The sequence below is a fragment of the Panthera pardus genome, unplaced genomic scaffold, assembly GCF_024362965.1.
Source record: "Panthera pardus isolate Hobbes unplaced genomic scaffold, ASM2436296v1 HiC_scaffold_6, whole genome shotgun sequence".
Classification (NCBI taxonomy): Eukaryota; Metazoa; Chordata; class Mammalia; order Carnivora; family Felidae; genus Panthera; species Panthera pardus.
In genome coordinates, this window is record NW_026526991.1 from 85,991,968 (window position 1) to 86,009,020 (window position 17,053).

At 37.7% G+C, this 17,053-nt stretch overlaps 1 protein-coding gene across 7 annotated transcripts in view; it reads left to right on the forward strand.

The window, feature by feature from the left end:
* The first annotated feature begins 340 nt into the window (after window positions 1-340).
* The window catches only part of ABCC9 (ATP binding cassette subfamily C member 9), a 129,456-nt gene continuing 112,743 nt past the window's right edge, over window positions 341-17,053 (forward strand). For 2 of the 7 annotated variants that reach the window (XM_019452196.2, XM_019452198.2), the window contains exons 1-6: window positions 1,365-1,568; window positions 1,916-2,030; window positions 4,534-4,594; window positions 6,132-6,293; window positions 8,666-8,807; window positions 14,586-14,707. In XM_019452196.2, coding sequence (XP_019307741.1) covers window positions 6,152-6,293; window positions 8,666-8,807; window positions 14,586-14,707 — 406 coding nt within the window. In that variant the 5' untranslated portion in view covers window positions 1,365-1,568; window positions 1,916-2,030; window positions 4,534-4,594; window positions 6,132-6,151. Of the gene's footprint in view, window positions 490-525; window positions 791-1,364; window positions 1,573-1,915; window positions 2,031-4,533; window positions 4,595-6,131; window positions 6,294-8,665; window positions 8,808-14,585; window positions 14,708-17,053 lie in introns of those variants that run through there. The other 5 variants (XM_019452193.2, XM_019452192.2, XM_019452195.2 and 2 more) reach the window with 5 other exon arrangements.

Here is a 17,053-nt window from a genome sequence, read left to right on the forward strand (position 1 = left end):
TTAAAAATCGTCTTAATAATAGTGATATATCGATATCGATATCGATATAGATATAGATATAAAGTCTCAGAGTCAACCTGATTATCTGTAGTGACACTCAGAGTCTAAATCTGGGGATTATTTGCACCTACTATTTCCAGGTGTCTCTCCCCAGCCGCCTGCGGAGCCCTAGGCCCCCCTTCCGGCTAGTTCACCGGGTCTCCCCGGGATCCACCCACAGTATCCGGATCCCCATTCTTGAAGCACGGTTTCTCTGTGCGCTTGCGCCGTGGCAGTCCGCTCCGGGGTGCAGTTGGCAAACTTCCAGGGGCTGTAGGACCACGGTCTTCGGGACCCTTCCAGATGTCGCCCCGCAAGGCCCCGCAGACCTCTAGCGGCCGCGAGTACAAGCTTCAGTCGCTGGCGGAGGCCCGGCTCTCACGAGGGAACGCAGCGACCTTCCCAAGACTGAGGCGCCCGCGGGAAATCCCCGGGGCTCGCAGGGCGGAGGTCAGTCTCTGTCCGCCAAGCGTGGAGGTGGGGTGGCCGCCCGGGCTAGGGCGCAGGTCCGAGGACCCGCTCCGGGTGCCCGCGCTCCTGGAGCGGTGCCCCTGGGCGGTCGCGCATGGAACCTGGGGGGCACCAGCCCGCCTGCATACCATCCTGTGTCATATTAGGACAATGGTTGAGAACAATGATGACTTCAAGCTGATCGAGGGCTGGCCCCGCAGAAAATCGCGTGTTAATTAAAGAGGGTTGCCCGGGGACAAAATTTACAGCTTGCGCCCTGGGGGCAGTTATTTACTGTGGGGTGAGTGTATTTTAAACACGTTCTCTCCTTGAGAATTAATTCTCTCGCACGCAGGGAGCAAGAGTGGGGGAACTGTTTGTGCAGATGTGGAAGCCGAAGTCCTACTTTCGGGGAGCTAGGGTGACGGTCGCCCTTCGGAAAAGCGCCGCGGCCGGTCCGGAGGAGGAACCAAGTTTTCCCGGTCGCTGGGGCAAATATTAGATTTGAGCCCGCCTGGCTGCTGTGAGACCCTTGCACGCGCCCACACAGCCTGGCAGCGGGGTCTTCTGCCTTGAATGAGCCCCTCGTTTCCCAGGTCCGCTTGGGGGGAAAAAGGTGAACTCCCCAGATCCGCTTCCTTTTGTGGTTAATAAAAGGCGTATAAAACCTGGAGGGAAATTACAAGTGCAAGTTGAGTACCTTGCATGTTTTGACGTTTGAAAACCTGACTCCAGAGAATCATTGACTCATACATTGCAAGTTTCCGTGCTTAATGAAGTTTGGGGCACACATATTACTTGTGTTTGTGAGATCGCCGCATCGCGCACCCCAAGTTTGTCGCTCCGGTACGGAAAGCAGGGCCGAGCGGGGGTGGGGAGGGTCTCCGGTCCCAGGCGCGGCTGCACTCGGGGCTTCTGCCCAGTTTCCTGCCTCGGAGTTGTCGTGTCCGCCCCAGCTCAGAGCAGTTTGTGCAATTTAGAAACCCGATAGGAGGCAGCAGCTGATCTCCCACCACCCTAAAAATAATCCGCTCCGTCGCCCTGCGTGCTTCGCCTAGGGGAGGAAAACTGCCTTCGGAGTAAGTGCGTCTGTATTTTTTACATAAACATGATTTAAAAAATTTAAGAGTAACTGTAAACTGTCGATTTTGGCAATCAAAAGGCGCCCGCGCGCTCACATGGCGCTCTGACTTCAGGGTAGCTATTTCTAGGATTAAGGCACCCGGCCCCAGCCGGGGAAGAGAGGGCGTGGGGATCAGGTTTCCAGCTTTACTTACAAAACTTTGCCGACTCCTACTTAAAACCAGCCAGGAATAGTGCAGAGAGTTATTACTAATTTTTTTTTTTTTTTCTCTGAGACATTCTCCTGTATTGTTCATGAAGTTGCTTTCTATCTGCTTAATTTTTGTTACTCTTTACTTTTTAGGAGTTCTGCGTCTGGGTTTGAAATTTACACTTAAAACAGTGTAGGAAGCCGGTGTTTTGAAGGTAGTGCAAGTGCACGAGTAGGGGTTTGAAGCAGCATCAAGCGACCGCCCAAGGTATTTACTTTTAACTTTTTGTTAAGTTTGGAATTAAAAAAAAAATATATATATATCCCACTGGCATGTGTGAATCTTATCTTCTGAGTACCATTTCCTTTAGTGTGCGATAGAACTCCAACGGGTGCATTGAGATCAGGCACTAAATCAGGAATCAGTGGTCATTTTTGCTAGTGATTTTCCTACTTGGATCTGTCATTTGTAGATAGATAGATAGACATCTTTTAGTCATATTTTGTGAACCACTGACTGAATGAGAAATTTCAGAGGTTATTAGATTACATGCCCTACATTCTTTATAATGCCATGTTTCTCTCTCATAGTGTATAGTTAATCTCTGAATAACTAAAGAACGAGTTATGTTGTATATAAGAATTAAGTTTTTATATTGCTTTTAGCATGTTTTCTTCAGGTGTTTCCAGCATGTTTAAGTTCCCTGTGGCTGTTGCTCCGTTAAAACTGACACTTTCTTCTGGGTGAACAGGAAAGAGTGTTAGTTTTTACTTACTTTACTTTATAGTCATCAACTACATCCCAATTTTATAACTCCTGAGGGTGTGGAACTTCATATAATGCATTTCAAAGAATACTGAGGGTAGGATTCTTGTGATGAAATCATAAGTTTGGTCCTCAAGGAGTATTTTCTTTCTGTGTTTTCTGTTTTGCAGACCATCCCTGTAATCAGAGTTTCACTTTTGACATTTGTCTTTAAGATTCATTCAGTCAAGTTCTTCGACCCTGTCTGCTGTCATAAACACTTGAACATCTTTCAGTAGACGTGTGGTCGTGGGGAGAAAAGTGTCATGTCTTCCCATCTGGCCTCTTTTTCCTCTGCCTCCTCCTGGATGCTTGGGCCTCTGTCCGTGCTTAGTTGAACTAGACAGCTCCAGAAGGGGCAGGACTCAGGGGGGTCACGTGACAGAGTTTAGCCAGCAAGAGCAGCAGCACGTTACACTGTTCCCAAAGCGTCCCTGACTTAATCAGGGTTCTGGGAGGGAAAACCCTGAATGACAATCAGAGATTTAAACATTAATTAAAAGTCCTGATTGAATAAAATGCCTTTGGTAAACACAGTAATTATCAACATATCTATAAGTTTACTCCTTTCCTCTTTTTGCCCATGTTGAGTTGTAATAATATGGGCTGACTGTTAGGATGTGCCACATGTGCACTGCATGTTGGAGAAAGAAGCTAAGGGTCAAAGGGAAATGGATGGAGGAGGAAAAGACAGAAACAAAAACAAAAGGAGAGATGTGGTGAGAGGTAGAGAACAGGTTGGGAGCCCCAGGGAATGTGAGGTTAGAGATTATGGTAGAAGGAAGAAATCATTCTAAAGCTTTCACTTTATTAATCTGAAGTGTATGCTTTAGTATGATCATATCATTGTATAGCTCCCTGTCTGGTAGATCATAACCTTTACATTATACCAAGAACTATTGGGATTAGTGTAGTCTGATTTATACAGTCTAAGACCACAGGTACTGTTTCTGTCATAAGCACTCTTGGTTTCCCAGTGCCTAGCACATGTTTAGCATCAGTAAGTATTTTTATAGTTAAGTAATGGCCCAGAATTTCAGACATCAGGTACACGACTGGAAACGTTCTTTGACTTTTTCAACTTGCAGTAGTGCTCTGATACTTTCATTCCACCGTTACACATTTATCCAGAGGTTACTTGATTGGTAGGTTTGAGGATTGATTAAACATAGCAGGCAGACTTACTATAGCCAATGAAATATATGTTTTGCAAATTCAAATTATACTTTAGTGTCTGGTGCAATGATAATGATTAAATGTCAAGATTTATAAATGTGACCAATTGGAATAGCATAATTTTGAATAAAATTATAAAATTAGCAAAAGTAAAAATTATTTCCCGTTCATTCTAGGAAACAGTTTATACATGTCTTTCAGTAAGAGTGAGATCAAGTTTCTTTTTATCATTTCTACTTAATAAAAGAAATAGTCTTAGAAGTTCCATTAGTAGCTATTATTTTTTAGGTGTTTGTTTTTTCTAGGTTTACGGACATACATCACTGTATAAGTTTAAGGTGTACAGCATGATGTTTAATTCAGATGTATTGAGAAATGATTACCACAGTAGGTGTAGTTAAAATCCATCACCTCATATAGCTACAAATTCCATTTTACTGTTATTTAAAAACCTCACACCGCTTTTAATTATTCTATGAGGCTTAGAGCCTTAATAGTTGCTAAGAATTTGCCAAGTATATACCCTCATCTTGAGTTGTTTTTAATATAATTTTTTCAGTGAGAAAAGGTCTCAACTAGAGATCATATCAATGATGTTCAATGAAAGGGCTTAACAGAAACAATATGTGAGAGGAATTCCATATAAGTATCTACAGACTGTAAGCACAGGCATTTTAGTTAGTTCTAGTAATATAAAGCTTATAAAACTTGTGCTTGAAATTTGGTTTTTCCAATAGATTACCTACTGTTGCCAGTATTTTTTGTGTAACACTCTTTATTTTTTTCCTAGGAAAAAATATTGTTTGTGACCATTGCTAAATCATTTCTCAATGAATGGGAAGAGAGAAAAGGTACTTATAAACTCATTTAAACTTTCGCCAACCTTTGATAATCTAACTCAGAATCCAGTGTGACATATATGTGTAAGTTCTTTCCAAAGTCCAGAAAGGTTAAAATCTTAAATTCTACTTTTTTAATGACAGTAGAGAAGATGTTTAAAAAAATAGGTTGGAGGCTGCATGATGCAGTGGGAGAAAAATAGTTTAAGTCAGACACATGGATATGGATCACCACTTCTCTACTGGTTGGCAAGTTACTGAACCTCACGATGCTCTTATGTAAAATACAAATAATTAACATCGCACGGTTGTTATAAGGATAGTGTATGCAAAGTGCCCAGAATTTGGCAGAGACTAAGTAAATAGGAGGCATTATAAAAGATTTTTTCAGAAGGCTAAAACTTTTCAGAATTTCATAGTAGTATTTTGATGAAGCAAACCCTTGCTCCTATACCATCTGTTTCAGCACAGCAATGAGAGGAATTAATTTAAAATTTGAGTCAGAGGGCACCTAGATGGCTCAGTCAGTTAAGCGTACGACTTTGGCTCAGGGCATGATCTTGGAGGTTCCCGAGTTCTAGCCCCACATCAAGCTCTGCACTGCTTGGGATTCTCTGTCTCTCCCTCTCTCTCTGCCCCTCCCCCACTTGCTCGCAAGTGTGCCCTCTCTCTCTCTCTCTCTCTCTCAAAATAAATTAACTTAATTTTTTTTTTTTAAATGTGAGTCAGAGTATGTCAGTCCTCTGATCAAAACCCCCAGTGGCTCCATTTCACTGAGTAGAAGCCAAAGTCTCAACAATAGCTAGCAAAACCTCTGGTTTATCGTTTCCTTTCTAAATCTGTCTACTTCTACTCTAATGTAATATTGATTTCTAATTAAAAGACATGTTTTTTTGTTTTAAAACTTGAATAGGGTACATTTCATGTAAGAATATTCTCTGACTGTGGGACCTGAGTAATTTCACTAAGTTGTCACTTGAGTTATATTTAATTTGTCTGAAGCACTTGGTTTTAATATCCTTCAGAGAAAGGCTGATTGCTGTTTGCAGCCACATTGGTCTCTGTGTATTCGTATTTCCTGCAGTGAAAAGGGATGGTAAATTTTACCAAACCTAAGTTGTTTGCTAATGCATTTTCAATGAGAGAAGATGAAAAAGGATTTGATATTACACTAGTTTGTAATATCAGTGAATAGTTTCATTTTTTCTTTCTTTTTCTTGAGATATGACTATTTTTGTTCTTTGAAATCATTTAAGTCAAATACACGCTTCTTTAAGGTACCATCATTGGTAGATATTAATTATGACATATCTCCCAAGTTAAAATAAAATATCTTTCTCTGAAAAAAAAAAGATTGAAAGAGAATGATCTATAGAATGCACAGGCCTTTCTAAGAAACTCTCAAATGACTTTGGCATACAGTTTCCTGTTTCCACAACTGCAAAAATAAAGGGGGTTAATTTTATAATAAAACCTCTTTCTTAGGGCTATGATTTTATAAAAGGGAATTTAGTAATAAGAGGCTCTTTCTCTTTTCTCTTCCTTTTAGAGTAAACCATATAAGAAGAAATGAGCCTTTCATTCTGTGGTAACAACATTTCTTCATATAATATCTGTCATGGTGTATTACAAAACCCCTGCTTTGTGGATGCCCTCAACCTGGTCCCTCATGTCTTCCTGTTGTTTATCACTTTTCCAATATTGTTTATTGGTAAGTAATCTACTGTCCTATATTTCATCATCTAATATTTATTTTAAAAGGCTTATTAGTGGCTGAGATTTGGTATAATGTTTATTTACTTTTTCCAACATGAAAACTTATGCGTAAATCTGTAGGAAAAGAACAAACAAGTATCTTGTGCTTCCCAATTATTTATATTTGTGGCATAGGATATTCTGTAGATAAAATAGAAGTCAGATGCCTTCTTAGAAATGGACTTGAAGTAGTAGCAGCAGTTTTTTTAAAAAGGGGGAAAGAGAATTATATGAGATAGATCTAAATCCTTTGTTGAGCACTTGTTTTGTGCTGGTTGAAGAGAATGGAAAATGGGTAAAATGCTTATGAGTGGGCCAGCACTATTCAGAAGTGGCCTGGAATAGTACTTGGCCTGGAATATTCACTGGATTTGTTCAGTGAAACAGATACATCAAAGTCAAGAGAAAAATGACTATCCCACATTGTAAGCCCATGTGCAGATATAGGAATACATTTTCCTGGGCATTAACTTGCTAGAACAACTAATTCTTGGGACTAGTGGGAAAGATTGCATGGGAAGTGACATATTTGGGGACCTGAGGACACAGAACTTGCAAATTCAAGTAGGAGTGATAAGGGTGCATTCCAGGTAGAAAGAATACTTATGTGAACTATTTGGAAAGGAGTTAAAAATACAGTTTTCCCTACTATTTTTCAGCTTACATGTAACAAAAATCCAGTTATTTAGAGCAATTATATATAATTTGCATCACTTCCCCAAAACAACCAAAATAGACCTTTAACTTAAATTTTTTTAAAATACATTTCATGTACAAAAATGACAAAGACTAATATAATAAACATCTATTGAGTCTATCATCACTCATCTTAAGGAATCTAATGGTGAGAATATAAGTGAATCCCTCTGTGTACTATTTCCTGAGCCTGTTACTCTTCCCACATCCTATGTTCCTATCCCTTTAAGAGGTAACCACTATCTGATTTTAGTGTTTGATACTCCCATGCACAATGTTGCTTATAAAAATAAATGAAAAAGCTACCAGACTGATTTTCTTAAGAAAATTAGCATAGTTTAACAATCTGCTTTAAAAGGAGGTTTAAAAATAATTTGTATGATTTTATTTCTTAATTTAACAAATGTTAATTGAGAGACTACTATGTACCTGGCATTGTCACAGTGATCAAAGAATTTCTGTTATATATCTTATCATGCAGAGGCCAATGCAACTCTTGATATAGACACTAAATATTTGGACTATGATGGCCATATATAAAAACACGAATTGTTGTTTACATGGTGTTGCTGGTAGGACAATGCCCTTTGGCCAAAAGTAGCCTATATATTTTTTTATTGCAATACAACAGTTAATTATTCATTTTTGACACTCATCCAACTTCTTCAGGGCAATTACTGTGACAGTCTTGTCTGTTTGCATCTCGAGCCTCAAACACAGGCTGGCGAAAGAGTATTTGACTCAAGTAGAATCAGAGTGAACATTGTCAAAGAGGTGGGGAAAAATAACAGACTGTTCATCTATAATATTGGCTCCTTGAGCTAGTGAGAGATCATAAATAAATCCTAAAGAAGTATCAGGTATAAGGAAAGCTTGCCTGCAAGAGTTTACAGCATAAATTCCAGTTCAATATTTTAAATGTAACTAATCTTTCAATAATGAAGTTCATTTGGGAACAACTAAGACATGAATAAATTTGCTTTTCAAAGAATGCTTCAGGGGTCCCATTTGTTTTTGCAGAAATTGCTTCCTGCAATATTTTGAGTGCAAACCCCGATTCATTCTTGAAGTATGTGAGGCTTCTCCACAAACAAAAAATTTCTTTGAGAAAAACTACTACCACTGATGAATAGTGCTGGCCTACTCATAGGTTATAATTTTTCTCACATGATATGCATATGATTGAGTTGACTCAAGTAATGAGTTCTACATTTCATTACCAAATATGGCTTTTTTCATTAGTCCCCCTGCAGATCCCATGTTTTGAAAGAGTTTAGACACCAAATTGCTTTTATTAACATCATCATTAACTCAGTTTCCTTTTGAATGAATCAGGGACCTGTCAGTAAGAGCTTTGATTAGCATGAGTTAACCATGTTACCACCCAGAGTTGGTGTTATTCTTGAGCAGTGCAGCAAATGTCAATGTGTTAACCGAGGCAGTCTCATAACAATTGAAATTGTTAGTTTTTTAACATAATGAAAATAGACCAGGATTTTCATTGCTACCCTAGAAAGCACATCTCGTTCCTGTTTGAGGAACCACCCATCCCCCAAATGATATCACAATGTGAATTATTTCCATGATTATAATGAATACTTTCATCTTTCTATTTCTTCTCTTTTTTTCCAGGGTGGGGAAGTCAAAGTTCGAAAGTACAAATTCATCACAACACATGGCTTCATTTTCCTGGACATAACCTGAGATGGATTCTTACATTTGCTCTTCTCTTTGTGCATGTTTGTGAAATAGCAGAAGGCATTGTTTCTGATTCGTAAGTGATTCAACATAGTTACTATCATTACACTATACTAGTGAGTATGTTGATATGGATGGGAGTTAAGAGAACACCAGGTCAGGCTTAACTTTTTTAGTTATGACTTATTAAGACAACAGCTGTCACTCATTTCATAGTAGTCCTGTTTATTTATGATTTCATTTACCCCTGATCAACCGAAGTCTGGAAGCAGATGATCCTCCTTCTGATGTACTGTCACAAGGTCAATAAGGTCAGTAGTAGCCTAACATTACGTCACAGTGTCTGTCTTTCACCTCATCATGTACGCATTTTATCATCTCACATCATCGCAAGAAGAAAGGTGAATACAGTACAATAAATTATTTTGACAGGGAGAGAAATCACATTCACATAACTTTTATTACAGTATATTATTATAATTATTCTATTTCATTATTAGTTGTTAATCTCTTATTGTGCCTAATCTATGTATTAAACTTTATCATAGGTATGTATGTATAAGAAAAAACATAGTATATATAGGATTCTGTACTATCTGTGAGTTCAGGCATCCACTGAGATCTTGGAACATATTCCCCACAGATAAGGGGGCACTGCTGCCTTGGATAATTATGTGTTTTGTCTGTGTTTTTATGTTGCTACATAATTTCTCTGATAACAAAAATTCAGATCACTGTGGCTTGCACTTATTCATGTGTTTTCTATTTCTTTGTTCCTTCACTTATGTAGCCCTTGCAGAAAGTTCTCTCCTTTTAAACAGTTTGATGTTTATATTACCAACATAGATATACATAGAAAGATTGTCTATATTGACGTATAGCTCTAAGAGTTATATATTTACACATAAATATATAACCAGTTCTCAAGTGTTTCAGTTTATTTTATAAAGAAGCAAAGGTAGATGAGGCAGGCATTAAAGATGTCTGAGAACCAATGAGAATATAGCCACACATTGAGGCAAAACACAAAACTGTCTTAAAATCAGGATTTCTCATAAAGCTCATGTTTTTGAAAGAATTTTGCCATTTATTTTTTTATTTTTTTAAAACGTTTGTTTATTTTTGAGAGAGAGAGAGAGAGAGAGACAGAGCCTAGGAGGGGGAGGGGCAGAGAGAGAGGGAGACACAATCCAGAGCAAGCTCCAGGCTCTGAGCTGTCAGTACAGAGCCTGACGTGGAGCTGGAACCCATGAACCACAAGATCATGACCTGAACCAAAGTGTGCAAATTAACCAACTGAGCCACCTAGGTGCCCTGGAATTTTGTCATTTATGAGAATGAAAAAAAACAGTTTGCATTTGGCAGTTAGAATATAGTGAATTCTACTTATAAATTTAAACATAATGTGGGGAAGATATTTTTATCACATACTAACAAAAAATAGGAAATAATTTTGATAGGCAGTATCAAATAGAATTTTGAAATTATGCTAAATGGTACACCTTTTTTTTTTTAGAGAGAGAGAAAGAGAGCACAGGTGAGCAAGTTAGTGTATGGGGAAGGGGCGGAGGGAGACAGAGAATCTTAAGCAGGCTCCACACCCAGAGCAGAGCCTGAGGCAAGGCTTTGGGCTCTAATTCATGACAGTCAGATCATGACCAGAGCAGAAATCAGCAGTCTGTGCTTAACTGACTGAGCCACCCAGGCGCCCCTACATGGTACACCTTTAATTAAAGAATTGATATGAAAGTGTTTTTTTTTTTTTTTAAAGAAAGCCCTGAAATCATTTTCCTTTTATCTAATCAGGACCTTCCCTGACATCTGTTTATGTTTTTCTGTTGCAATTAATGAGGGATGAAACTTCTAAACTTTTGTCAGAGAGCCAACTATTTTGTAATGTTTTATGACAGTTCTTTTCATAGATATGCACATCTTAGTTTCCGATAAAAAGAAAAATCAGGGACTCTGAAGATATCGCATGCCTCCAAGCATTTAGAAGCTTAATTGGCAGGGTGCCTGGGTTGCTCAGTTGGTTACACGTCTCTTGATTTCGGCTCAGGTCCTGATCTCATGGTTCGTGGGATCAAGCCCTGCATCAGATTCTCTCTCTCTTTTTCCCTCTCTTTCTGCCCCCTTCAATAAATAAACAAACAAATAAATAAATATTTTTTAAAAAGAAGCTTAGTTGACTATTATTGATTACTGTTTAAAACCCTTCAGTGTATTTGTATTATATTGTATTAACATAGCCAATTCTAGTCTTCATTTTTTATTCCCTTAACATACAAGCTAACTCAATGTGTTTCTATGTGTGTGTATAAAGTGAAAGATAGATTAGTCCAATATTTCCTAAAAACTTGACACCATGTAGGCAAGGATGCCTCCTTCTTTCCAGCCTCATGATTGGTGGGTAGATTCAGTCAGAGACTTAGAACAGAGGCTGAGCTAACAATGATGAAGATGTATGCTAATGGAAGAAACTTGTTTTATTGACGTGGTGATATTAGAGGTCCATCCTGAAACCAAGCAGAAACGCACTCTTGATTTTGTGTTACCTCCTCCCATTCTTTAGCTGCAGACTGCTTTCCCTTACCATTTTCATCCAAGCTTCTCAAAAAATCATTTTCCAATGATTCCTGACCTCCAAAATTTAGTTTCTTTTCTTGTCTGCCTTGTCCTATTCTGGAAACTGCTTCCACAAGAATCCTAGTGAACATTAATGACACCTTGATGTACACCTTTTCTTCCTTATCATACTTACTACGTTTGACACTGCTGATCCTTCGTTCCTTCTTATTTAAGAAAATACTTGTGAACAGTTCTTTTCTTAAAATATAACAAATGCTCATTATAATTAGTGAAACAATGCAAAGACTATCCAAATTGAATATTTGGTTTTCTTTTTAGTAATACCAATATTGAAGCTATTCATTTTTTCTTTTGAAACAAACATCCTTATCTGTTTTGCATGGATTTTTATAAGAAATGTCATTTTTTATGTTTCTATCTAAATAGCTTGTAGTTCTGGTTTATTTACTCTCCTTGGTCTAGGAATCATTTTTGGCTTGCTTTTTAGTCTAATATGGTTGATATATTATTAAAGCATGTAATTTGTTAAATACATTTTGGGACTTATTAACATTTTCATTATAGTTAAATATTTGATTATTTCATATGTTTTTAATGAGAATTAGAAAATAATTTTCTATTTTCCTTGTTGGAGATAAAATTTTATTGAGTTTACTGATTAGATTACTCAAGTCCTGTGTGGTGATTATTTTTGTATTATTTAATTCTTCAAAATTAAATAATGTGTATTATTTTTTTAAAAAGTGTGTATTAAAATATTCACTATTATTGTTTTCATTTAAGCTTTTATTTTTTTCGTATTTTTTTTTGAAATCATTTTTTCTCCTCCATGATGAGGACAAAATCAATGCATTTTGACTTTCTTTCTTACTTTCTGAGTAAAGATTTTCTGCTATAATGTGATATATGTGCGTCTACCAGAACCTTGAAGTCTGTGAGTCATACTCTAAAAATAACAGAGCTTAAGAAAAGAATAGGGTTGGGACACTACTCAAAACTTGTACAAGTTTGTAAGTAAACAACTAACAATATAATAGCAATCCTAATACAGATACTAGCATGCTTAAATCACACATCAAATCCCTGATAAAGAAATGCCACAACATAAATATAAAACCTTACTGTGGCTGTTGCTGTCTTTATTCATTCATCCTTTACCATTGTCTTCCTTAATGATGTTTTGTCATTCTTTTTCCTCTTGAATTGACTACATAATTTATTTATTATAATGTTTTCTTATTGAATATGTTTAAGGTTATAAACTTTTTCTGAATATGGTTTTGACAACATTATTTAAAGGCCTTGATATGTAGTATGCTCATTTTTAAATTTCCTAAATATTATGTAAGTGATTTTTTAATTCTTTCTTTGATTCAGTAGTAAAAGAATGCTGGAAGCATTTCTTAATTTCTGTAGTGATGAAATATTTATTTCCTACTTTTTGATTGTTTTGAAGTATTTCTGGGGGTGGTAGGTGGTTTTTAAACCAGCTTTTACGCTATCATGGTACTTTAAAATTTTCATTACCGTGTCTATATTAATGATTCCAGGAATATCAGTGGTCATGTTCCAAATCTCTGCATACACTTGGCTTATTAGACAACTCCCTTTGCATGTTTATTAGACACCTTCACAGCCCGCGTGGCCTTGCTAGAACTTATTGGCTTCCTTTCTCCAATCTGCTCATCCTCTTGAAGTCTTATTTGGTTACCCACCCCCCATCCAGGCTCCTTGGTAATTATTCTCTACGTCTCCATCACCATCACCCTCATACCCTAACACTATTAAAGTCCTGTCCATTTTAACAATGAATATTTTCCAGATGTTGTATTTCTTTCATGTTTTTGCTGCTGAAATTTAATTCAGGCTTCTGTCATCCCTTGCCTGGTTTATACCCACAGTTTGCTAACTGCTTTTCTTCCTTGTATGTCTCTCCCCCTCTCCTCAGATGCACACACTACCTACCTACTGCATCATCCACATTATTACAAGATTGATTTGTCTAAAACCCCCCAAAATCTGACCATGCCACTTACCTGTTAAATTATTTAGATTTTCCAAAAGATTAGATTCTGGCTCCTTACCATGGCATACAGAGCCTTTCACCACATATCCTGTTTCAAACTCTCTGAGAATATTAAACTACTTGGAATTTTGAACATGTTACACAGTTTCCTCCTTCTATGTGTTTACACATTCTGTTCTCTCTTTTTAAAATGCTCTTCTTCCACGTTCCTGACTAGTGGATTCCTTTTCATATTTCCATTTCCACTGTCAACTGTACTTCTTCTGAAGCGACTTTCCCAAATGCTCCTTTTTCCCCCACTCTCAAACTAATCACTCCCTATACCATTTATGTCTGAATGTATTTAAGTAATTTGAGAACAGTTAAATGTTTTACCAGCTTACATTATTAATGTAAATGGAGTTGAGGGCTGTCCACCACGTAAATCCGGTTCTGTCATATTTCTAATCTGCGTGAAGTTCTCTACTACCCTCAGAATGAAATCTGGTCTCTTTTCAATCATATTGAGTTGTTTGTGTTAGACATGTCTGGATCCTCTGCCTGGAACAGTCTTCTTCTCTTCCTTCTCTGAACAGCAGTTCCTCATTCTTAGGGCCTCAGTTCAGAAGCAGGTTCCTTCACACAGCTTTCTCTTCCTTATACACTAACCCTGCATGCACTTATAGTCCCTTCACCTGAACGATAATTTCCTACTTACTCTTGGTATCACCAACAGACTCTGGGCTTTATGACTATGGACACTATATCTTGTCACATTCACTATTGCATCTCAACAACTAATCATGCCTGGACACAGCAAACACATTTGTGTTGAACGAATTAATAGAAATGGAGAAATCACTAACAGCCATATAGTTTAGGAAAGCCATCAAAAGAATAAGTGTACTTCTCACATACATTAGAGTTCACATTCATCCGGTAGTTTTTACTTGCTTTAGGTGTTAAATTATTTCAGCAGTTCTGCCCTTCAGAATAGGAGTAGTTACATATTTACTTTTGTTGTGAGTATTTAAGATCTTGTTGAGCTGTGGTACCTGCTCCTCTGTGTTGGGATAAACCCTTTGAGCAGAATTATGTCTCCCAATGGAGTCTACCTTTGCATGTTCTCGTAGCCACTGCTACTGCATTCTGTATATTAAATATCTTGTTATTAAGAGAAAGTTTTAGAGAACAAATGGAAACAAAATGAGAATCTGGAACCATCAGCTCTAGATACTGATACTGTACCGCTCTCCATAGACGGCGGGAGTCACGGCATCTCCACCTCTTCATGCCAGCTGTGATGGGATTTGTCGCCACTACAACATCAATAGTATATTATCATAATATTGAAACATCAAATTTTCCTAAATTGCTTTTAGGTAAGTATGATCAAGTGTCCCCCTCAACCCCAGAACTATTTTTTTCCTCCTAGTACACTCTGTCTGTGGGGGGTTGGGACTGGGAAGCATGGGAAAAACACTGTAGTTTATTCTTCTCTAGTCTCCTGGTGAATGGGGAGATGAAGATACACTGAGTGCTCTAGGCTGTGAAAACTCTCGACCCCCAGGACATCCGTTCACAGATGCCCCTTGTGATGTGTTAGTGTGAGGCAGGAGCAAAGTGGACGGGTGTGCTAGCCTTCTGGCTAGTAGAGGCTGTACTCTTAAGAATCTGAACCCGTGCACCATCCTGCCCCAGCAGCAAGTTGGTGTGTCTAGTTGTGTGTTTCTGCCCCTGGCTTGGAGTCCTGAGGCATTTTCGGAAGGTCTCAGCCTTCACTGAGGCAGGGGCAATGTCACACTCTTCATAGCGTTGCTGCCGAGGTATCAGGGGACTTCGTGCAGCAGAGTATGCTTCACAGCATGCTGAAAACTGTACTGTCCCCAAAGCATGGCCCTTCAGATCTGCTTCATGCCTAACCTTTTCTTTTTTAGCCTCTCTTGCTTCCTTGTCCTATGGAAATAAGAGCCTCTCTAAGGTGTTCTAATTTTATTTTTGCCTCACATTGAAATAGTATCACTTATCCAATTAGTGGTATTTAATACTTTGACCAATCCTTGCATTCCTCGGTGTACATTTTCTTTTTCTTTTATTTATTTTTTATGTTTTATTTTTTATATTTGAGAGAGAGAGAATGAGTGAGTAAGGGGGGGGGGGGTGCAGAGACACGGAGACAGACAGAATCTGAAGTAGGCTCCAGGCTCCTAGCTTGTCAGCACTGAGCCCGATGTGGGGCTCGAACCCACGAGCAGTGAGATCATGATCTGAGAGGAAATTGGACACTTAACCGACTGAGCCACCCAGGAGCTCAGGGTACATTTGCATAAAGAGAGCTAAGATGAAGGTGTAGAACATGGATCATGGTTCGGCTTCAAGGACCTGTGAATATCCTAAAATAGCAGGCAGACCTATCTGTGTGTGAATGAATGCTTACAATTTTATAAGTTTCAGAGAGTTCACCTGATTGCTCAATGATGAATATAGAAATTTGTGAAAATAATAATTAAACCCCACAAATATTTTATTTGCCTGTCCAGAGGACATTAAAATTTTAAATGTATTAGTGGGAAATACTGATTATTTAATTGTGTTGCACCACATCAGATGATTGGGCAAAGGCAGTCTAACACAAATAAGTAGACTGGGTTAAATATTAATTTAAAAGACTTGTCAAAGTTTGAATTATCTTAATAGAAGGCCGTCTAGTACAACATGATAAGCAGATGCTATCACAGAAATCTTTTTATGAGGATGCCAAGAAAAAGAGTGAAATTTTTAACAGCAATAGCAAAAATATATATACGTACTATTGGATATCCAATATGCTAGACATTTAACTTTTTGAAAAACTGATGATGAATAAGATATAAGAGTTGTAAGATATAATTAGAAGGGAAATATGCATCTTAATAATATTTTGAAGGAGATGTGATCAGAGTCTGGCTTGGAGATCAGAGCAGATACAAGACAGAGGGCACAATTTGATAATATTGTTGGATGGACTTACAGAGATAAAAGTCTAAGTTTCTCATTATTTTAGGAGAGAAATATTTGGGCCCAGAAAAATTACACTTATTTTCAGATCACAAAACTACTGATTTTGTCCCAACATTATGTTATGAACATCACCAAATATACAGAAAGTTGAAAAAAAAAACAAAAACAAGAGAATACTCATGTACTTAGATTCTTCAGTTTACAATTTATTCTGTTTATTTTGTCACATGTCTACATCTTTCCATCCCTATATCCAGCCATCTTATTTTTGGATACATTTTAAAGTACATTACAGACATTAATATGCTTTACCTCCTAATTATTTCAGCATGCATATCATTAACTAGAGTTAAAATTTTTCTATAGTTCTTTTGGGGAGATAAAATTTGCATACTTAAGTATAGAAATTTTAATTTGCTAAATACACACACCTGTATAACCATATCATGATACAGAACAGTGCCATCATCCATGAAAGTTTTCCTGTGTCCCTTTACCAGTCAATTCTCATTTTCATCTCCACAGAGGCAAAATCTAATCTGATTTTTTTCCACCAAAGATTAGATTTGCCTATTCTAGAACTTCACGTAAATTGAATCATACAGTATAAATTCTTTTGTGTAACCACTTCTTTCTCTCAGCATTCTTTTCTTTTCTTTTTTTTAATGTTTCCTTATTTTTGAGAGAGAGAGACACACACAGAGCACAAGTGGGGGAGGGGCAGAGAG